This window comes from Rhinolophus sinicus, chromosome 6 (assembly GCF_057876585.1).
Source record: "Rhinolophus sinicus isolate RSI-liver-muscle chromosome 6, RSI-T2T, whole genome shotgun sequence".
NCBI lineage: Eukaryota > Metazoa > Chordata > Mammalia > Chiroptera > Rhinolophidae > Rhinolophus > Rhinolophus sinicus.
This window is the reverse complement of record NC_142506.1, coordinates 2383565-2407532: the sequence shown is the minus strand read 5'-3', so window position 1 is coordinate 2407532 and position 23968 is coordinate 2383565. Positions and strand designations below refer to the sequence as shown.

The 23968-nt window shown below is 49.2% G+C and overlaps 1 protein-coding gene across 7 annotated transcripts in view; it reads right to left on the bottom strand.

Moving 5' to 3' along the window:
* The window catches only part of TRAPPC9 (trafficking protein particle complex subunit 9), a 320362-nt gene extending 296881 nt beyond the window's left edge, over positions 1-23481 (bottom strand). For 2 of the 7 annotated variants that reach the window (XM_088798934.1, XM_074316658.2), the window contains exons 1-4: positions 23324-23481; positions 16573-17166; positions 9135-9280; positions 8340-8468 (exon numbers count right to left, since the gene is read on the bottom strand). In XM_088798934.1, the coding sequence (XP_088655060.1) occupies positions 8340-8468; positions 9135-9280; positions 16573-17156 (859 nt within the window). In that variant the 5' untranslated portion in view covers positions 17157-17166; positions 23324-23481. The other 5 variants (XM_088798935.1, XM_088798932.1, XM_088798933.1 and 2 more) reach the window with 5 other exon arrangements.
* Positions 23482-23968: the final 487 nt, after the last annotated feature.

The following is a 23968-nucleotide window of genomic DNA, read 5'->3' as shown; positions in this document are numbered from 1 at the left end:
GTTTGTGCAAATATATGCCCACACCTTGGAATTGGGGCGGGGGTGGGGAGAGAAGGTACCAGAAGGCTATATGTAACTTATCACAAGCCTCCTAAAATCTCACACTCACTCTCACACACACACACACACACACACACGTACACAATGAAAAACTGGACACTTCACAAACTAAGGGTTTCCAACTTTTAAAAGGTCACTTTGTAGTTAGTTTAAAATACAAAATGGTTAACTTCATTATTATAAGAAGCTTTTGGAAGCCTTAATCGTCCTCTAAACTATCCAAATGTCAGTGAGATCCGATGAGCCTCCTCTGTAGAATGTAATTTCGTGAGCCGGCAGAACACACCCGAAGAGATACTGGTTCTAAGAGTCGGGCTTCTCGTCAGCTCTGCTCACCTGTAAGCACATTTCCAACATTCCAAAAGGCGTGACCTACTGAAACAGCGGATTTATTTGACCGTCTAGACAGAGAAGAGGCCCCCGTTCATGGTCCTAGTAAGAGCTGTTTCGTGTACTGCAATCTCTGTTTTTAAATGCAGACTGCAAAGCACTGCAATCTAGAAGCCATGGTTATAATGAAAACGGGCTTTCTATGCACGATGCCTGACCATCGTGCGGGTTCTCAGAACAACGCTACAGAGTAGAGGGGACGATTAACCCACCCTGTGGATGAGGAGACTGAAGCTCAGAGGAGCCAGCATGGTCCACCGGCATCTCCCAAGGACGCTGTGCCCGCGACATGAGCTGACAGAGGTGCATGAGGGCACGTTCAGCTGCGTGGAAACGGGGAATGCTGGATTTCAGGATAAGCCTCAAAGCTTTTTATTCAGTCAAAAACCTGCTTCGGTATATTACTGTGCTAGATCCTTTCCATAGGGACCGTGAGAGAAGCTTTTTGAGTCTTTATCACCATCACCGAGTATTTGACCTCTCAGCGCGTCTAGTACTGAACTGGGCACCATGGTCAGTGCCCTCAGATGGCAGTGTGTAGGTATTTTACTCCATTTGTAAAACTCTCTCGCATGCCTCACACAGTCGGCTATCACTCCTCACTGGTGTGGATGAACCACCTGAAACAACCCTGTTCTGCATTTTAAATTTCTTTCATCGAATCCAGTGTGATCTGTAAGCGACACGGCCCAGAAATTTTTTCAAAAAGAAAACGCTCAACTACAAAAAATGGACAGCTTTTGACCAAGTGAACTTGGTCACCTAACTGGGCTTCTGGAAGCCCTTTTCTCTTATTCAATTCACTTCTAGGGACTTAGTTTTCTCATCGGGGAGAGTGACACAGGGACTTTGCTATCTGATTATCAGGCCCCTGTGGTATGTGGGTGGTGGGGGGAAATAAGATGTGTTTGAGGAAATGACACAGTGACAGAAGGGGCATCCTCCAGCCACGTCTCCACGGGCAGAAGTACGTCAGTGTGCTCAGAAATTCGCTTATCAGCATCATCAGCTTCCAATGGTCTGATTTCACGTTAACCAAACTCCTAAGAGACTGACGTAAGAAACCTGGAGGCTTGACTTCCCAGTGTAATAGGAGACATAAAATTATCCATCAGACCGAAATGGTGGACAGTTCAACAATCAGCACGTTTTCTCCCCAGTATTTAAATCCCAGCTCTGCCACTTACTGGCTCTGTGACCTTAGTGACATTACTTACCCACTCTGGCCTCAGTTTCCACATCTGTAAAACTGGGATAACGATCGAACCTACCTCTCTGGGTTGTCGTGAGAATTACAGGATTAAATTCGTTTACGTAAAATGCTCAGAAAAATGTGTAGCGCATTTTAAGTGCTCAACAAACATTAACTATTGAGGTGATTTCACAAACATCCATTCTAATCACCCTTTGTATGTCCTTGCTAGTCTACGTCCCAAAGGACAGCCTTATTTCCCTAGTTACAAATCCTTGGTGAGCACCCTTCTGTTCCAGTTCCACTCCATGGCACGTTTAAACGGGAGCAAGGGACACTCCTCCCCGCACCTCGGTTCGTGGAAGGCTTTCAAAGTCCTGGTCCCTCATCCACCCCACAAACGGAGTGAGTAATGGGGTTCGGGAGTCTGGGACACAAGCTGGCCATGTGAAGCCCTGTCCCCTTGGGTGCTGACCGCCCTCAGGAAGCACCCAGGACACTGGGCTCTGCCACGCCTGGTATGACAGGGACACACCTCTCATCAGAAGGCCTTCTAGTTCTGGGACACGGTATGATACCCATTTTCCTGTGTCCCCAAAGTTTGTGGATAAAGCAGCTTTATCAGTAACAGATGTGGGCTCCATCTCCACCTGCCTACCCTTTTGTCCCATCTCTCAACTGGCTGGTGGCGAAAACAGGAATGTAACTTAATTACTGGATCCCTTTGAGCCCCAATATATAACAAATCAGCCTGCGGCTTCACGCAGGTGCAAGGACAGTGCACCGTGGCCACACCGCTGCTGCTGCTGCTGAGTTATGAGTATAGGAACCAATGACCCTCCTTAAATAGTTCACTCACTTCTAAATTGGGTCTTCCTTCATAAAACCTTCTTTTCCTATTGTAATTCCTTAGTAATTGCCACAGACTATAAAATGACGGCTCTATACAAAGTAACAGCTAAAGTTTATGAGACCTTTTATGAGAGAACCCCTGGGCTAAACACTTTCTGTAATTTCTCTCTAAATGTCACCGTCTTGCAAAGCAGGTGTTACATGTTTCCCCGAAAATAAAAGCTAGCCGGACAATCATTTCTGATGCATCTTTTGGAGAAAAATTAATATAAGACCCAGTATTATATTATATTATATTATTATATTATATTATATTATATTATATTATATTATATTATATTATATTATATTATACCTGGTGTTATGTTATGTTATGTTATGTTATACCCAGTATTATATCATGTTTGTTGTGTTGTGTTGTATTATATTATATTATCCCTGGTCTTATATTAAAATATATTATATAAGACCAGGTCTTATATTAATTTTTGCTCCGAAAGCTGCATTAGAGCTGATTGTGGGGCTGGGTCTCATTTTCGGGAACACATGGTCGCATCCCCATTTTGCAGGTGAAGACGACTCAGGAAGAACTGAGTCCAGTTCGCATGGCTAAGTGTTGCCACGCGCATTCAAACCCAGGTGCATAAACTAGGCTTCGGCCATGACACCAAATCACCTGCCACCAATTAACACACAGCAGCAGGTTCAGAACTCAGGGGTTCCATGTGGTTTTCATCTTCAAGGTGCTCCAGAGACCGTTTCTATCTTTTCTATAAAATCATGGCTGACTGGTTTCTAATATTGGAAGAAAAGCCTAATTTCGCCACTGCTCACACAGCATGCCTGAATTTTTCACGCTGTGATGACAGAGTAGAAATAAGATATAACTACAATCATTTTTCCAGGGATCCAGCCAGCGACCTATTCTGAAGCATTAAACACAGAAATCAAATTAAAGGAACGTGTTTTGAGTCTTCTTTTACAAATACGGAACTTAAGGCTTTTTAAAGGTGCAACAGCGCCACCTATGGCCAAAAAAGAATTTCCAAGTTGCTGGAAAAGATGGAACCAAAAAATTGCCTGCACAGTAAAGATATTATCAGTAAGGTTTTATAAAAATAGGATACTCAGAGACCTAACTAAAAGCTTAGCTAGTAAATACTGAATTCTGCTTCAGGGAAGAGAGTGTTATTCAGTACTTCACCTGAAATCTTTAACGCTCCTGGATGTAAACAAAAGACATAGGCTCTTGGGAACTAATCTTAGGGCACAAGGGATCTTGGCCTCCAGGCCAGCTTCTTTGTTTAACCGATTAGGAAGACTGAGACAGGGAAATCTGTCCTTCCAGTCTCAGTGGCAAAGCTTACGCCTGTCCCCAGGCTCTTGCACTACACCGAAACCAACAGGTCTACACTAACCCTACTCATAGAAATCACATCTGCATTTTTCCAACAGTAGGTAGTCTGTGTCCTGCGAAAGACACCCCAAAGGGTTGGGGACCATAAATCATACAATTTTGTGGAAATACCAAACGCTGATGTATATATTAAAACAGCAGGAGCTTTCCTTTCATTTCTTCCATAAAGGAAAATTGACAGGTGTCAAATCAACAGTTTGATTTTTTTTAACCTATTAAGGGTACAGAAAAAATCAAAATTTCCTTCAATCACAAAGGAGATAAGCTTATTCCCAGAAAACACCTCAATATCAATGTTTCTAAACTTACTGGCTATGGTCAAATTCCTAGTTATTTAAATGTTTTAGTGGACGATTATAAGGCCATATGAATTCTGAGTTGCACCTTCTATGCAAATTATCTTCCAGCTCTTCAGCTTAAGGCAGGTCAGCCATGCCCTGTCTTACTAGAATGCCACTGATTTCAGCCAAACCTCATACCGCACTGAAAAACAAGCTGTAACTGAATCCTGATCACTGTGGACCATAGGCCTACATGTCACATGCATGTATGTGTTGAAAATGCATTGGAAAAAAACACCCTCCTCAGTATTCGAAGTTGTGATCTAACTCACTGTGACAAATTTTTACTGAGAACCTCTTAGGTGATTTGTATATATAATATCTAACTCTCACAACCAACAAGGTAAATGACATCATTCTAACTTCACAAATGAGGAAATAGACTTCAGCCATAAAAAACAAAGTTGACACGTCCCATAAAACTTAAATATTCAGCATCAGGAAAGAAAAAGCATAGATTTTTACTTTCTGTCAACATTCAGTGACTTAATCTTTTCTCCCATACTAAAGCCACAGAAAACCAATTCAGTCTTTATAACTTTTCTCTCAACAAGCATCACTAGAAAGCAAACAAGCAATAAGTCATTAGCAAGGGCTGGGTTTTCAAAACCCACTTCTCTTTCGCACTGTAACGACTTTTAATGTTTTGTTTTCAGTGCTTACAGAGTTAAAATTAAAAATATTGACGTTTTAGGTCATTAGCTGAGGATAAAACATTTGTGAAAATAAATGTAAAATTTTAACCTATGCTACTCTGTCTATTACTCTCACTGATGTTCTCCTTTTCAGGCTGAGACCACTAAGATCTGTCCTTTATGAACTCACAGACGTCCAGGCAGAGTCCATGGGAGGCTGCTGAGAGGGCCACTGAGAAAGCATACTGTGCAGGGACCCACCTGGGTTCAAGTTCCAAGTCTGCCACTCGCCAGCTGCATGATTTGGGCAAGTTACCTCATCTCGTTAAACCTCAATCCCTCTCCTGCACAAAGGAGAGGCTGATACCAGCCCTCAAAGGCCTGCAGTGAGGTGAGGTGACACGTGCAGAAAGCATTTAGCACAGCCACTGGCCTCTGTGGTGCTGAGTAATTCATCGATAGTTTAATAATTATGATAATAATGATGACTATTAATTGTTGTCACGCAGCAGCCTACCCATCTGTCCCCGCGTACCTGCCCCTAAAGAAAGGACAGTCTGTGAGACGGATCCTTTCAGGTACTTTGCTTCACCTTTGTACTTACACTTTATGTCTCCCTGTTTGATCCCAAAGGATGGTTATCAATGACAGGGAAGATTCCTCAAGGGAGGAACAACCTAAGCCAGGCACAGTCGCATAGGGACCGTCAGGAGAACACACGGGGTTGATAGAGGTGGGCATAGACCCCCACCTTCCCCCGGCTAAGGAGAGCTTCTGCCTCTGTGGCTAGATTCCTTCCTACAACCTGCTTGGGAAGAGAGTCAATGATGTGATAACATCAGTTCTCCATCTATTCATATGCATAAAGGTTTTGTCCCTCAGGGAAACAATTACTAAGACATCCTGAGACTTCCGTTTCTGGCTGCTTGCAGGCAAGGGTGATTGGTTTGAATCAGATTCCTAGTATAATGTGTGAAATTCACAGGTCTTGAGATTAACAAGCTTTACTTCCTCATTTGTTAACCACAAAAAGCTATGCGTTGGCCCAATTCAGGGCTCTCAGCCCTTGAGGCTGGCGTCCCTTGGCCCCGCTCGCACTCTATTCTTGGCTACTGTCTGTCTTAACCCTGCGCCGCCCTTCTCGCTTCCAACAGCTCTTGTCGCGCAGGACACGACAGTTAATAAATTAAGAAAGACCAAAAAACAGAAATAACCATAAAGAAGAAACATTTACTAGTCGATAAGCATTTCCTTTTAAATTGACTGCAGAGTATCCTACTGAGTTAATAAACCAAGTTTTATCCATTAATTATAGATTTGCAGGTTCATATACAAGTCTCCAGAAAAAAAGAATTAGGGGCCTCTAACCTCTGAATACTAGGGAAGCTTTTTTTCTGTTTTGTTTTGTTTTTAACTAAAGCAAAAAAAGGTAGGGACTACAGAATTCTTTTGAAACTAAGATAACTTTAAGAGGGAAAAAATTCCTTTTCTCAGAGGAAATCTGCTTGAAAACCAGGTTATCTGGATCCGAGATGCCAAGAGTCTTTTAACATTAACAACAACAATATTATTGATAATAGTATTTATCAAGTGCTGGGTATTTCTATGTATATCTCCTTCAACCTGCACAAGAACTCTGTGAGTAAGAACTATCACTCATACCCATTTTACAGATAAGAAATTGAGGCACAGAGCAATTGCTCTAGCTCAGCTTGGTATTAAATGACGTCTGTATTTCTGCAGCTTTGCTGCTGGAAAAGGAACCTGATCTACTCAAGGGGCAATGCGAAGTCATCGGTTTCTCTGGTCCTCATCTCACACCGCAGATGCCATCGGCTCCTGGTGCTCAAGGTGAGGCTGCCACTACAGACCGACTAATCTCGAGATTAATATCCAAGATGAAGCAACGTATCTGCTGCTGATCTCAAGACTGTCCATGGATCTGGACCTCTTACTGCTTGGAAAAGGCAGTGAATTCGTTACTAGATAAATAAGCATTGCTCTTCCAGCTCCCATCTGAGCTTCACTGGATATTTCCCCCATAGACTGCCTTCAACAGTAAAAGGTTCCCAAGTTCTTTTTGCAAAGCTAAATAAAGACATTTGTCCACTGCAGACAGGGCTGTTTTTCAAAACAGTTGAAAACTGGTTTTTGCCTATATTCAGCAAGGGGTGAAAAATGAAACATTGTTCTGAAAGTCTCTGGAGCCTCACTAATCACAACAGAACAATCTTGACACATTATAACTATTCAAATTATGGGGGGGAGCCACACACCACCACCTCCAACCTTTGGCACTCCCAGAGAGAGCGCAGAAGACTTTCTCCCAAAGAGAGAAAACAGGCTTTCACCTTCCTGAGTGTGCTGGAGCCCCTAGCCCTTGGTAGCTGCCTAGAGAAGACAGTAGGACTTCAGGTGCTGTGCTCTCATACCAGAGAGAGTGATCAGAACAAGGAATAAATACAGGTGGGGAACACTGACAGAATAAAGCACAGGAAAGGGAGGAGCAGAGATATATATTCGAAACTCAGAGCTCGTCCCTCCACAGCCTGCTTTACCTTCCTTTCAAGTAACTGACATACCACTGAGATCAACAGGGACAGCTCTGCTGAAGAATGGTCAAGTGTCTTCAAGAACCATTATGGATTCATCTAAGTCGTCCTCCGAAGCGTGCACCCCGATTCTGACAGTGCAGCTTCTGCAACTGGTCCATAAAGGTGGTCTCTGCAGTCTTTGCTGATGACGGGGGATGATATGTATTTCACGGGGAAAAGGAAAGTAAGCATTTCCCCACCCAATACACATTAACTACTGTGGGCTTTCTCTTTGGGGGCAAAATGTCTAAAAATCTCACAGAACAGAAACCAACTAGCAGTTTTGTGTCTAACCTGATCACTGCATTCTTTCTTACTATCTTTGTGACCTGGGCAACATGACAATCATATCCTGAACCATTAAAGGCAAGTTCGTTCATTAAGGACCAAAAGGGTGCAGTGCATTCAACAAGCACGTGCGTGTGCTGCTCCAGACTTTATGCGTCACTGGTGCGAACACACACAAGCAAATCAGCCTTAACTCATGAAGAGAACTTCATCATTCAGGAGAATAAGAACCCGCCACCAGGCCCTGAATTAGCTGCATGTCTGACCTCTGGGACCAGCTTCACCCCACATACAGACACTATGAAGAAGACCAGACACAGAGCTTCTAGGTCAACCTGCCATGAAATTGTACGCAGTGTTCCCCCCAGTCCTGGCAGTGCATTAATAGTATTCAATAAGATCCATAAATGTGCAATAAAGTCAGAGGAAAATCTCTCATGTGCAAGATTTTGGACTCCACAGACTCCATGCTTTATTCAAACATCAGTCAGGCTGAACTCGAGGGAGAGGTCATCATTGCACCTGCTCAAGGACCGACTGGGTCCAGACCAAGGAAAGGGCAGCGCTCACCTGGTCGGTGTCTGTTGGCTGCTTCAGCAGCAAGTGAGCTCCCCGGGAACCTCCGAGCTCCCATCTTACCACCGGTTCCACCAGGATAGTGGTAGATGACAGACGCCGAGCACAACCCTTCCAGGGCCGCTGGGCATTAAAAAAAAAAAAGACAATGAGTTAGAATTTCAGTGCCTGAGGATGATTTGAACACTTGAGGTGGAAATGCCAATTCTCCCCCAAACAGAGATCGAACCTGCAGGTCACGGTTACAAACAGGCACATGCCACCTGTCATCTTTCGCGTGCCCGTGTCAAGGCTGGCCACACAGAAAACTCTCACGCTACTCAAGGTGTCACGGAGGGACTGCGTCCCCATGTGAAACAGGCGGCCCCTCAGCCCCGCACGCATTCTTTCACTTCACCCACAGTGCAGTGCACACGGCACAAGTGGCAGGCGCTGCACCAGATTCTGACGCTACCGAGATGTGGGGCAGGAAATGCCCTGGACTGAGAATATTTCAAAGTCATGCCACCCCAGCGGGACCACAGCGCCTACCCACATCAGGCACCCTAAGGGGCTCTCTCGCGACGGCAGCGGACACCTGCAACCTCGTCTCCCCTAAAAAGGCCGCTACTTTTCCTTGGAGTACATGACAGGCTTCTATCAATGGCGGTTACAGCCTAAGAATCTCAAGCGTGGCCATGGGCCATCCTAGCCCTTTGGGTTCAGAGCTATCTTTTCTCTGTTTCTCTCTTATTTCAAATAATAGTTGCCATAATGACGCATCTGATCGTCTCCATCGGATAACCTTACCTCCAAGCCACAGGAAGTCGTTCACGGAGCGCAGGAGCTCCACGGACATGTGGTAATGCACGAGCGAGTCCTGCAGCATGCCAGCCTGCAGGCACAGGTCCCCCACGTGCTTGCGCATGCGCCCCTGGCACCGCTTCTTGTAGTGTCTGAAACACAAAACGCACCGAGACGGATCACCGCTAATGCGCCAAGTGTGCCCCGAAAGCATCGCAGCTAAGCGCTATGCAACTCTCGCTACCAAAAAAACCCAAAAAACAAAACAAAAACACACGCTAAGAGGGCAGCTGGAGGCTCGGTAATTGAAAGCCAGCAGCCGTCATCACCAGTCCGTGAGCTGGGACTGTCCTGACTTCAAAAACACTTACGCTTTCAATGGTGAATGTGACTTCTACTGTGCATTTCGCTTAGGCAATATTAGAGGGTTTTTCTTTTCAGATTTGCCAGTCATGACATTAGCACGAGAAAGTTCATTTCAGCTTTTTTAGAAACTCAATTCTCTTCTCTTCCACGTTCTGAACTTCAAACCTATTATTATTTTATAAAGAGAGCTACGCTGCAGAGTACAAGCCAAGCACTTGGATTTTGCAACCAAGACCTTTAGCTTCACTCTTTCAGAGTGAGCTTTAGCACTGTTTAGAGAGGGCGGGACTGGGCGCTCGCTAACTGCTCTTTACATACTGGCGAGGACGGTCCAATAAATAATGCAAAGGCTTCTACGTCCGCATCAACTCAGAAACCAAAGACATGACACCAGCATCTTCCTGTATCATTTTTAAATTTTTTTCAAGACAAAATAACAGCTGTATTAAATTTGATTTGACCATGAAAGCAATCTTATCAAAAATAAACTCCCCTATAAATCCAAAAGGTATGATATTTCCAGCTCCGTGAATGTGATTGACAGATCTCAATACAAAGTTAAATGCCGCCATCTCAAATTTTCACAAGCTCAACCACTCCTTGGCCAGCCTGGAATTTCGCGTTTCTGTTCCAGATGTTGGTTGAAGTAAGATCATCCCACGCGGCAGAGAGGGAAAGAAAAGGGAACCAGCCTCCACGTTCTCCTGATCTCAGGCAGTTATCGTGCCCCCGCCCCCCCAATGCTAACAGGCCCCCCCGTAAGGGAAGACTACATCTGAACTGCCGCTGCCACCCCCAAGTGACACCTGTCACCTCTCTCCCCCACTGGTCACCTCAACAGCTCATAATGATCTTCCGACTCGCAGCCTTACTGATTTCCGGCCTCCGGGTGACCTGAGGCTCTACCTGGCCTTCTGTCTCAGTACTTCCCGCTCTCCTCAGGGCTCATTCTGTCATTTCTCAAGGCAGCCTTCCCTGCCTCCAACCTCTGCACTTTGGGTTAGGTGGCCCTGCTGTGTTCCTAGAATGTTCTGTGCTGAATCAACTTCTGACCTCTGCAAGCTCCAAAGAGGCAAGTCCGTTTTGCTCACTATTGTGTATCGACCCCTCTCCTCTGGACTCAAAAACAAAGGAATGGATGGGTCTCAAATGCACACAGAGCTGTCACTGCCCATCCCAACCCTTCCCTCTGCAGAACATCAGCAGAAGCAAAACCAGGACTAACTCTCCTCTACGTCACTCCCTGCTGGCACCTTCCCCGCTCCCTCTGCTGCCAGTTCTCACAAAGACAAGCCCCTCCAAAGCCCTCCATGACCAGGCCTTCTCCAGCACCTCCCCAGGGGGCACCCTCCCACCCTGAACTCCAGGGCAGGGACCCCTTAGAGCTTCTCAGCACAGGGTCATCTCCCCCCGCCCCTGCCCCACAAGCCTCCAGCCCTCACCTAGGCTGCTCCTGCCACCTGAGCCACCCTGCTGGCTGCTTCACCTGGCCGACTCCCATGCTGGCTTCAGAACTCAATGCTGAGCCCTCTGCCTCCAGGAACGCTCCTGACAGTGTCCTTAGCTCTCAGCTGGGTTGCCCCCCAGGACAGGACAGCCTAGTTACCATCTGGGTGTCTGTCCATCCCTCCATCAAGACCATGACCTCTCTGAGGACATTTGGGAAGAGGGGAGGGAGGAGCAACAGGCAAAATCACAGCCCACAGCCCAAAGTCAAGGATTCTCACTTAATGGGTCACCTGCCACTGGAGCTGTGGGGAACAAAGGTCCACTTCACAGCTGTGCAGGTATCTTACTCTGATGTCAACCCACTGTGCTGTGTAGGGACTCCTATCCTCACCTGATGTCGAACAGTGGGATAGAATAATGTAACAGAAACTCCTTGTGCTTATGAGAAACAGCGGGCCAGCCCGTGGCTCACAGAACGCCATTCCAAAGCCTCTCCCTTCGGGCGTGGCAGTGCGTACCCACCTTCCCTCACCAGGAAAAGGACGTAGTAGCCTTTAAAATCACCTTTCCTCCCCCAGTAACACAACCGTAGGTTTTTAATACTCGGCTAAGGTTACAAGTACTACAAGTATACTCACTCAGCAGATGTGAATTAGGCTTGAACACTACTCCCCATGTGTTAGACTGACATTTACTTTAACGCATCCTGCCTGACCTCTTCCAAAAAAGTAAATTACTCCATCTTCTGAGGGACTGAACAAAGGCGCACTTCTGCTGGGGCAAAGGTAGCCCAGCACATTTTCAAAAATGAAAGTGCCATCGTTGTGATCAGAAACTACTTGTTTGGAAAACAGGATTTTGACAAAAAGGACTCATCTAAATACGCTCACAGCTTCTCATATTAAGGTCATGTGATTCAACAGAACTATGAAATATTTTAAATTATGTAAAAATACTTCGGAAGAAATCGCCAAAATACCACATGAGAAAAATTCTGTCGTAGATTGACACACAGGAAGGGACTTAACTGCCTCAAGACCAGGTCCTTCCAGGGTTACCAGCATCTGCGACTGAATGAAATACGCAGGTAGGGCGGCTGAGTGGTACCTGACACCGTCATGCTCGTTCCCTTCCCCCTTACACCTGACTCATTCCCCCTAATAAGCATTAAGCCCCTGTGACAGGCTGTCTTAGTCGTCTCGGAACCTCCCAACAGAGCGCATGACGTTTAGAAAGACCCAAAAGGAACTGCTCTCTCCACAGTAACTATCGATGTCCTTAACAGGTGTGTTTTCTTTTTGAAGTCTATTTTTGGGAGAGCAAAGACTATTCTGGAACTCCCCAACAACCCAACATGTCAGCTCCTCCTCCCAGGGTCATCTCCCCCCATCACCTCCCTCCTCGGATCCCCGATGCGACCTGCCTCTGAGTCCACTCGGCTGGGCCTCCCATCCTCCTCGGGCCTGCGGCCCTCAGTCACGGATGAGTGTGACCGAGAGACGCAGGCCCGAGGAGGGTGGGAGGCCTGCGTCCCTTCTTCTCCCCTATCTTCTCCCCACTCCCACCAACTCCGGCTGCTAAGAAGGCTCTCCTACGCCCTGCCTGCCACCAGAGCAAGACCCTGAGATGCCCCCTCAGGTTTCTTTAGTAGCTGCCGTGCCCCCAGCACCTCTGGGATACAGGGCAGCCACTTCTCAAATCCCAAACTGCTTGAATAACTAACCTCCACAACCCGGGCTTTCCTCTAAGGCCGTGGGCACAGCCCGGACTCCCTCCCACCTCAGTGGACTCCTCTCTAGATGAGCTCATCCACGGTCACGTTCAAATGCAAGCCGAATACTGACAGCTCGCCGTGGACGCTGCTCGGCTAGCTCCTTCACCTGCACTCCAGGCTCACGACGCCAATGGCCACTTTGAAATCGTCACTTGAATGTGGAATAGGCACCTAAAAACCACATCCAACGTGGACCCTGGAATGGGGCCCCAGCAGGAACGGGCCAGGCTTCCCCATTTGGACTGAGGCCTCCTGCCCAGCACGGTGATGGCAAACCTCTCCCGATGGGTGAGATGGCCTGGGGGGAGAGTACAAGGTCTGGGGCCACCGAAGAGTCTCTCTTCAGGGCTGACCCTGGGTGTTGGAGTTTCCTCACGGCAAAGTCACGACACGCCTCTCAGTGACGGGCAGAGGCCTCCACAAATACAGACACCGCCATGTCTTGCCAACACGGGGTTCAAAGTAAAGGCCGGTTCAGACAAGGGCCTGTACGGTTGCCGACGTGAACAGCACAGCTGGCTCTGAACGCGTACTGGCCGACGCAGTGGGGACTCTCTGGCCCATTACAGAGGTCCTCGTGCCCACGAGAGCCAAACGAACTAGCTATTTAGGAGAAGGCCGTATTTTCCTGAGACTTAGAAAAGTCACCCTCATTAAGGGGGCACCAGACGGGCATCTTTCTTAGGGGGGCCTCCGCCCCCTTTGTGAAGGAAAGTGGCTAAGGTGAAGGACAGCCCACAGCATGCTCAAGGTGAAAGCAAAAGAAACTCTGGCAGCTGCTTCCTCCACCAGCGTCCCCCCGCGGCCAGCCCCCCATGCCGGGCACGCCTCCGCCGCTGGCTGCCACGGAGAAGCCACGGAGAAGCCTCGTCATGCACGTCGCCGAGCGGCAGCCAAGGGTCACGTGCCCAGTGCGCGCATCTAAAAGCCGGAATCAAGCGAGGCGCTCGCGTCTTTGACTTTCCCAGTTTAAACAGCCCAAAAATACCCCTCTGCAGCCACCAAAATCAATTAGCATCTCACGCCCTCAAAACAAATTTTTTAAAAATTAGTAAGGGCTCATTGGTCACAAAGACTCAGTAAGACCAAACAAGTTCCCCAGAGCAAGTGTTTTAGTAGGTCTCAGACACTGGTGGGTTACGTGCCAGGAAAGCCTCGATTCAAAAGAAAAAATTAGAAAATAAAAGGACGACCAGGATAACACATGGATGGAGGCAGCGGGAAGTTTTTGTTTTTCAAGCGATGAAGCTGAGAGAAGGCAGCACGGGGAGGGCTAGCTACTTTCAACGCAGCACGTTCACAGCCTACCTTTTCAGACCCAACAACATACTCACAGGGCGGTATGAGAGAAAAAAAAGGAAAAGAAAAGAAAGAGGAACAAGCGAAAATTAGAAACACACAAGAACAAAAATAACTTCGACAGCTACATGACAGTCCGTGAATGAGAATTTACCACCGGCTGTGATGAGGCTGGGGACACACGTGATGTTTAAGTGCCCACCCCCACCTGATGCTCCAGAGAAGCTTGGACCTGAACTCAGCGGTACCTGCCACGGGAGCCTAGCAGGGCGGTCAGTAAGTCAAAGCAAAACCAGACCTGCACCTAAGCATTTCCTTCTGAACTGCAAAATACGACCTCATTTCAGGTGGACACTTTCTATCACTCCCACCAAGAGTGCAGGTGAGAGCTGGGCTCTGTCCCTGCCCCAAATCATTGCTGCAAAAATCAGAGAAGTGTGGAGCAGTGACGGCCACGGGGATTGACAGTGATTAGAGGGCCTGCGTTTGCTCTGGGGTTGCTGTTACCTCACTGAAGTCCGAGGGATGGCTGAGAGTTGAGTGCAGTTAGGATAGAGTGGGGCGGCCGCCAGGAAGGAGGGACAATGCGCGGCTGTGTTGTCGACGCCCACAGCCGTGCCCGGCACACGGAGGCAGGCGCCCCATCAACCCTTGTGAATATCAGCCAGTATGTGCCCCGTTAGTATCAGGACAGTAAGTCCCAAAACAGGCTCGTTACTCCCGCGGAATTGTGAGCATAGATTTCAAAAGGCAAAATCAAGCTGGTCTTTTCTGGTGTGGTGGGTCTGCGGCCTCAAGACCAAAATCTGTCACCGGTGCCTCGTATAGCAAAGGAGGTGGCACCGGGCCAGGGGTCAGAGCAGGGCTGCCAGCCCAGGCTGCTGTGAGGCTGCGGGCGCTCACCCAGCGGTCTGTGCGGTGGGGAGACGCGGGCCCTGCCCACCGCAGGCTGCCTGACGCGGGGCTGCAGGGGCTGAGTGCGCCGTGCCGCCCACACCATCAGGGACGACCCGCCTGACAGCCCGGGGCTCAGCAGCTCTGCCCTCAGCAGCTGCCCAGGCTCCTGGCCTTTGCCACCTCAGCTCCAAGGAGAGACAGGGGAGCGCTGGCATGTGGCCACAGGTACAGAGGATGAGGTACAGGTCGCGGGGACTACGCCTGTCCTTCCCTCAGGCCACCTACACGTGCCGGGTGAGGAGATGAAAACGACTCCGCAGGCTGCCAGGCGCCCCAGGCCGGCGTGACTCAGGCTGCGCTCTGTGCTTCTCACCGCAGGGCTGGCCTGGCCTGGACCAATTTTCTCTCGGTTCCCAGACATTTTCTCTGCCAACTTACCAACAACCAGAAAGGCAGTGTTTGACCTTAGGTCAGTTCGAGACACACATGGAGCCCCGACTCTGCAGTGGGCGCTGGGCCAGGCTGCACATTGTGTCATCAAGCCTCACCCGTGAGACCCTCACCCGAAGTCTACGAGGAGCCGGTAGCGGCTCAGGGTGCCCACGGCATGAGGCCGGACTGGCACAGCCCCCCACACTCCCCCGAGCCAAAGGGGCCCACTCTGGGGACACAGGCGCAGCCTCAGCTTACATCTCGTCCTCTGCTGCTGGACAGATGCCACACGGCAACAGGGGAGCCAGAGCAGAGGGCGGACGGGGAGTACACGGCCCAGGAGAGCCATCTGCAATTCAGATGCACAGTGAAGCCATCGACATGGTCGCAGGGGGACTGACCGCTTCCTGCTCTGTCCACGCTCCCTGTTCTACAGACACTTCCCTCTGCGGAAGGAAGTCTCTAGAAAGGCCCTGGTGGTTCTGATCCCCCGATACGCGTCTCGGCTGACAGCATCTGACACAGTGGCTCCCAGGGCAGAAGATGGGGACTGACCCGTGCACAGTGAGTGCCCGGCCTGGAAACACGGGACATGGGTCCCCTTCCAGCTCCACTAGCTCCTCGGTCTGTAGCCTTTCCACAGTCAGACTCTCGCCTATAAATCCAAGGGCGAGACTGAATACGAGCTTCAAACTCTGCTCTGAGGCACCGCTGTCCAATAGGACTAACCCGTGAGCCACGTACATCAATTTAAGTTTTCTAGTTGCCACGTTTGAAAAAGTAAAAACTAAACACTGGAAACTATTATAATAATATATTTATCTAACCTAACGTGTCAAACACTATCATTTGGAAGTATAATCAATATAAAAAGTCCTGACGCGCTATCTCACGTTCTCTTTTCTGTACTAAGTCTCCAGCTCTGACCGCCCTTCACTCAGAGCACCTCTCAGCTCAGACCCGCCTCCTCTGGTGCCCAGAGCCCCAAGTGGCTGCTGCCAGGGCACTGGCCGCAGGCGGGGCTGAAAGGGGGGGGGGACCCACGGGCGGGACTGAAGGGGGAGGAAGTGGCACACTGAGCCTCGCAGGGTTTCCCTTACCCAAAGGCTGTCCTGGGTTTGCCTTTCCACCCCTTGGCTGCAGTGCAACTCCACCCTTCTCATCCCTTGTGGAAGCCAGGAAACAACCCCCGCAGAGGCCAAGGGCCCGGCCTCTGGGTCAACTTACCTGCTATCCGTGTCCAGTCCCACAAAGTCCTTCTTCTCAAACGGGACACAGAGCAGGGGGATCTTGTCCCCGGACTTGTCTGTGGCCCTGTCCAGACGCTTGGACTCCAGCACAATGAAGAGCGACTCGATGAAGTCCTCCACCCTCTTCTCCACCGTCTGGCAGTCCTCATAGCTGGGGTAGAAGGCCACGTCCGTGCGCGGCTGCTCCGCGATCTCCCCCTGCAGCCCAAACACGAAGAGCCGCGAGTCGTAGAGCGTGGCGCCGTACAGCTCCTTCTGCACGTGGAACTTCTCGAAGGTCTGCGGCCACTCCTTGGCCGAGCCGCAGTCTGTGATGGTGACGAGGCCCACGACCTTGCGGTGCGTCTGGAAGTCGCCCCACTCGTTGTTCTCGGGCGGGTAGTGATGCCGGTAGCGGATGTACAACACGCGCTGTGAGTCGCGCACGCTGATCTGGCTCACGGAGGAGATCCGCTTGTAGATTCGGAAGAAGTTCTCTTCCGAGACGACGCCCACCGGCTGGACCACGACGAGGAGGGTCTGGTGGTCCTCGGCGCACTGCATGTAGTCGGGGACGCTCATGGTCAAGACCCTGCCGAACAGACAAAAGGAGACGTTGAGGCAGGCGGGGGGCTGCTGGCCCAGTGGGGAGGAGAGGGCAGGGTAAGCCCACGCGAAGCTAAGCTGCGGGATACAATGTGTCCTCGGAAGCTGCGGGATACAATGTGTCCTCGGAAGCTGCGGGATACAATGTGTCCTCGGAAGCTGCGGGATACAATGTGTCCTCGGAAGCTGCGGGATACAATGTGTCCTCGGAAGCTGCGGGATACAATGTGTCCTCGGAAGCTGCGGGATACAATGTGTCCTCGGCAGCTGCGGGATACAATGTGTCCTCGGCAGCTGCGGGATACAATGTGTCCTCGGCAGCTGCGGGATACAATGTGTCCTCGGCAGCTGCGGGATACAATGTGTCCTCGGCAGCTGCGGGATACAATGTGTCCTCGGAAGCTGCAGCTACCACAGCTCTTACCACAGCACCTCCGCTGCTGGGCTGGGCTCTGCGCTCCTGCACAAGCGGGTCTATCTCTTATTTTCTACTTCCAACACCTCACCAGGGACTCGTGGGGCGGAGTCCGTGCTCAAAAGTGTTTGCTGAATGAAGGAAGGAACAAACGAATGAACTGCTTCCCACCCCCTCAGCAGAATATAATGAAAAGGCCCAGGAGAACGAGGGTGAGAAAAAAGAAAGAGAAAAATCATGCAAAGCCCTCCTTCCGCAATACTGTACAATGAAGTTTCCTTGTGTTACTCAATATGTTTGCACCCAAAATTAGGGTGGGCTACATCAAGGTCTAGTAGGCTGTAGAAATTGAGGCTTTTGCATCCTAATGGAAATTCCAACCTTTATGATTGTGTTTCCCAATTCAAGTGCGCGCTCAGTGGCAGTCTGTGCCTGGCACAAACTACTCGTACACCGGGCAGGGCTCTCCCACACACAGACCTTCATTCACTTGTGCACAGGTGTGCACAAATCACACACAGCCCCACCAGAGAAAAGACGCCGACAGGTAAGAGCAAATTAATGACAGTGAAAGCAGCCAACCAGCACACATTATTAGCAAAGAGATACTGCGACTGCATTAGCAGCAGGTGGCAGAGAACTCTGGGCCCTCTGAGTTGGCTCTAGCCCTGGCTGTCACCCTTTGTGACCACAGGTGAGTCCCAGCTTCACTGAGATTGTGTTCTCTTTTATAAAAGGAGACAGTTAAAGCTCATGAGGTATACAATCTCATCATTCACATACCTGATATTTAGTAAGAACTTCCCACGTGCCCGGCTGTGTAGATGGAAAGGTAGGGTCCCAATGTGTTCAAGAGCAGAGACAGTTAACACCATAAAGATGCTAATTTTCCCCAATTCAATATATAGATTCCATACAATTCTGATGAGCATTCCTGCCAGATTTTTCATGGAATGCAACATGTTAATTTGTGGTCAAGAACAGCCTAGAAACTCCTGAAGAACCACCACTGCAGAGGGCATTTGTCCCACCAGGTAGCAAGACCAGATGGAACAGCTAATGGGGCACAGGGTTTCTTTCTAGGGTGATGAAATAGTCTAAAATTGATTGTGATGATGGCTGCACAGCTCTGTGAATACATTAAAAACCACTACATTGTATGTTTAAATGGGTGAACTATATGGTATGTGAATTGTATTTCAATAAATCGGGGGAAGTGATAAGCTACAGTCGGCATAGTACTCATACAGGGATAAAGAGAAAAATGGAATGTCATCAAGCCCAGATCCAGACCCCCACACACAGTAATTTGAAATATGGCAGAGATGCCGTGGTAGAGTATTCGGAAAGGACAGACTCTCCAATAAATGGCACCAAGACAGTGGATCATCCAGGGCTAAGAGAAAGATACCTCACTCAAGCAGAATATGGGCAAAATGCTCCAATGGGCATCTCTGAAGAGGAAACCCAAGGAGCCAAGACACGTACAGGAAGATGCGCCACCTCAAGGGCAATCACGAAACAGCACATTGAAACCACAGTAGACTATTGAAACAGACGATGTCATACCCACCAGGCTGACCAAAAAAATGTGTTCATTATGGTAAAATATACATAAAATTTACCAGTTACATGTATAGTTCTGTGGCATTAAGTACATTCACACTGTGTGCCACCCTCGCCAGAGCTTTCTCATCTTCCCCAGCTGAAACTCTGCTCCCATTCAACACTAACTCTCCCTGCCCAAGCCTGTCTCCATGAATTTGACTGCTTTAGGGACCTAAGTGGAATTGGTCCTTTTGTGACTGACTTAGCTCCCTTAGTATAACGTCCTCCAGATTCATCCACGTTGTAGCAGGTGTCAGAATCCCCTTCCCTTTTGAAGGCTGAGTAAATACTCCATTGTATGTCTAGACCACATTTTATTTATTCTTTCATCGAAAGTCATTTGGGTTGTTTCTAGCTTCCGGCTACTATGAGTAATGCCACTATGTACATGGGTGTACAGACAAAGCATTTTAGTATGAAAAACACGAAGTGTTTGTAAGCTGTAGGTCAAAGGTAACTCCTCCACGACAGGTGCGTGAGCAGACTGGTACGTGCTAGGCCTGGCAGTGTCTCATCTAGAGGAAGTCTGGCATGTGAACGGCAGGAGACATAAACAAAGGTTCACAGAAGCGAGAAGCAGAGACAACACAAGTGTCTGCCGTCAGGAGAGTGGGTAGACTGTGATCTTTTAACACAAGGGAGTGCTACGGAACAGTGAAAATGAATGACCTACAGCTAGCCTGCAGGGGCATGTATGAGTGTCTAAGACAGGATGGAGAAATAAAGCAAGCTGTGGATTAACGCCAGCAGTGCAATCCCGTTATATAAAGTTCAAAAACAAGCAACACTAAATAGTGCATTGTTTAGGGACATTTACACATCGGATAATATTATAAAGAAAAAATATTTGGAAAGTAGTTACTCGGGTGGCAAAGAGGAATACAGTTTGAGAGGGAAACAGTAGGCTTCAGAGGTGAGAGTGATGGTCTATTTCTTAAGCTGGGTGCCTGGGGCCGGCCCAGTGGCTCAGATGGTTGGAGCTCTGTGTTCCTAATGCCGAAGGCTGCCGGTTCGATTCCCATGTGGGCCAGTGGGCTCTCAACCACAAGGTTGCGGGTTCAATTCTTCGACTCCCACAGGGATGGTGGGCAGCGCCTCCTGCAACTAACGATGGCAACTGGACCTGGAGCTGAGCTGCGCCCTCCACAACTAAGGCTGAAAGGACAACTTGACTTGGAAAAAGTCCTGGAAGTCCACACTGTTCCCCAATAAAGCCCTGTTCCCCTTCCTCAATAAAATCTAAAAAAAAGAAAGAAAAAAAAGCTGAGTGCCTGATCCAAGGGGTTGTTCTGCCATTCTTTAAACTGTTCCTAAACACGACATGTACTTTAGATATAGTATGTATTTCAAAATGTTTAGAGTTTAAAAAGGAAGAAGGTCCGACCTCAAGGAGCTGACAGTCTTGTGTTCAGGTTAGCCAGGTTTAGAGCCCAGCCCAGCCCTTCTCATCTAACGATGGCTTATGCTGCTCCTGTAGGACCCTTCCTTTGTGAGCCAAACAGTCAATGCACACAGCAGCCCAGTGTGTTGAAGAGACGCAGAGCTACCTGAAGATAGATGGACAGTGGGTCCTCGACACAGCTTTGAGGACAGGAGGTGTTCAATTTCTCTAGTCTGAAGTAAACGAGAAAAATAAGAACAATGTATGAGTTTTCCACAAAACTAAACTGAAGTAAATTTAGTAAGGGCTTTATAAATATTAACTATTATTGTTATTTATGTTTAGGTCATGAACGTCATTTTGTGCTGTTAAAACATTCTTGCTTTTATAAAATGATGGTGAGAGGGGATGGTGGTTGTTTTTCCATTGTCCTATCGGGGCAAAAATAATCATTGACAACCCTGATATTGATCCTCCGGCTTTTTAGAATTTACCAATCAATGAAATCTAAACGAGGAAGTCATCCTGGACTCGATGATCCCCTGGGTCCCTTTTAGTTCTAATGAGGCACAAAAAACCATACCGGCAATGAAATCCCTGAGCTCAGTAAACCTTCCAACCTAAAGCAGGGCTTTGCCTGAAGCAGCTCAGCATTAAACAAATTTCCTGTTCACATTTGCCCCAGATTCAAAATATGCAACTAACACAGGAAGGTGGGAAACAGAAGTGCCCTGGGCTCCTTACAACACAGACACAACAATCCTAAGAAACAAGCACTCCTACATTCCATCTTGCAGACGAAGAACCCGGCTCAATCATCTACTCACCATCTTCTGACCTGTAAACCAGGCTCCAGAGGCCATGCTTTGCCACTGGTCTCTTCAAGGGAGAATCTGATGAAATCAGACCTGGCAATGAGCCGGTTTGGGTGTCTGAGACTAATTGAATACAAATATTAAAATGTCAACAATGTAATTCTCCAACTTGATAGTTCCTCGAAAAGTTAAACATAGTTACCATATAAATAGCAATTGTACTCCTAGGTACATACCAAAGAGATCTGAAAACATATGTCCACATAAAAACTCGTACACAATGTTCATAGCAGTACTATTCATAAGAGCCAAAAAGTGGGAACACGTATGTACATCAGCTGAAGGACGGATAAACAAAATGTGGTCTGTCCACACAACAGAACATCAGTCAGCCATAAAAAGGAACAAAGTACTGATACTGGTACGACATGGGTGAACCTTGAAAATACTGTGGAAGAAGCCAGTCACAAAAGGCCATAGTCTATTATCCCAAAATATGCAAATCCGAGACAATGTAAACCCATAGCTGCCAGGGGATGCGGGAGGGAATGAGTGACAGCCAAGGGATATGGAACTTCTTTTTCAAGTGATAAAAATGTTGTGGAATAGTAATGGTTGCACAACTGTGACTATATTAAAAACCACTGAGTTGTACACTTTAAATAGGTGGATTTTATACGGTATGCGAACAACACCTCAATAAAGCTGTTATTTGAAAAAAAGAATCTTTCTTGACAACAATTCTTCCCTCTCTACTATTAGTCTGCAGCACAATTTCAGAAAAACAAACAAAACCTTGCCAGGAGCTGTCCAGGACCTGCAATATTCCTGGGTGGGCAACATCACGCTCTAGGGCTGTAACAAATGCTACTATGCAGTCGGGCTGGACTGCAACTATGTTTAAAGAAATCGACAGTCGGGAGGCCGGTTTGCTCAGTAGTTAGAGCGCAGTGCTCATAACACCAAGGTCGCCGGTTAGATGCCCACATGGGCCAGCGAGCTGCGCCCTCCACAACCAGACTGAAAAGAACGACTTGACTTGGACCTGACTGGTCCTGGAAAAACACACTCTTCCCCAATATTCCCCAATAAAAATTTTTTAAAATACCGACAGTCACTAGTTTAGACCTGGGGTGGGGGGCGTAGGATGGAGGATGCCACAGCCCCACGCCTCCAGCTCATTTTGAACGAAATCGAGCGCTGCTTTCAACAGTTTAATCCCTGTCGCCATAAAACCTGTGAAATCAACGAGCCCCCGATGCTAACACCGGAGTTCTGGGTTACACGGCACTTACGTCGCGAAGGCAAACCCGGAGAGACCGAAGGGAAGCCCGGTGTTGACACTTCCCAAGGCTCCGGAGTTCACAGCCCGCGTTTACAGCGCGAGGTCCCCCCAAACCCTCCTCCCCCGCCCCGAGACAGTGCCTGATGCCGCCCAGCTGGATGTGAGGCGCTTTCAAGCCAGAGCCACCGAGGAGGAAAAGGCAGAGGAGCGAAGCAGGGCTGGGGGAGCGGCGGGGCGGGGGCCGCAGCCCGGCTCCCAGGCCCCCGGGCCGGGCCGCAGCCGCGGGTGGCGGGACCCCGCGGGGCCCGGGGGCGGGGCCGGCTCGGGGGCGGGGGCTTCGGCGGAGGAGAGGAGGCCGGAGCGGACAGAGGCCGGGCGAGGGGCGGCAGGTGTGCGCCGCGTCCGCAGCCCGCCCGGGCCCGGCGCTGGGCAGGGGTGAGGAGGCGCCAGGCAGGGATCGGGGTTGGGCAGGTGCAAGCTGGACCCCGGCGGGGGCAGGTGGCCGGGCGGGTGCGGGCTGGGGCGAGCCCCTCCGCCGGACACACGCACTGGCGCCCTCGCCCGCCGTGCCGCGCGGACAGCCTTCCCGCAGCCGGCCCGCTCCTCCGCCCAGGACCCCACCCCCCATATTGCACTTACTCTGCCGGGGGCCCCGGGCCGGGACCTGGAGCCAACGGGCTGGCCGGCGATGGGGCGGAGCAGCTTGGGAGGCCCCTGGGGCTCAGAGCTGGAGCTTCCGACTAGCGCCGGAGCCGGCTCCGCTCCTGCGCGTGCGCGGGTCCATCCCGGCCGGCGATCCGCTCCGGGTTTTGAAAGATGCCGGAGGAGCGAGGGAGGGAGCAAGAGGGGGAGGGAAGAGAGAGAGAGAGGAGGTGGGGAGAGGAGGACGGAAGGAACAGGCCGGGAAGAGGAAGGAAGAGGGGAAGGAAAGAGAGGAGGAAAAGAGACAGAGGGAGCAGGGAGAAGGGGGATATGTACCCAACACCATGGTTCACCCCTTGAACTGTCTGAGCCAAAGGAACACAAGTCTTGGTTGAAGAAACGTTTTTGTTTTTCCTTCCTTGTGACAAGTGAAGGAGGCAAGGGAATGATTTCCAAAGCTCTGCCTCCCTAAGGGGAGGCTTAGCCATTGCTTATAGATACTGTTTGGTTAGTTACGTGTTGGTCTCGTCTTTGCAGTCGGATCGGAATTTGGTAACTGCATGTTGGTTTCTTTTTATGCAGTTGGCTAAACGTATGTTGTGGTTCCCAGTGAAGCTCATCTGCAAAATACTGAGCTACATT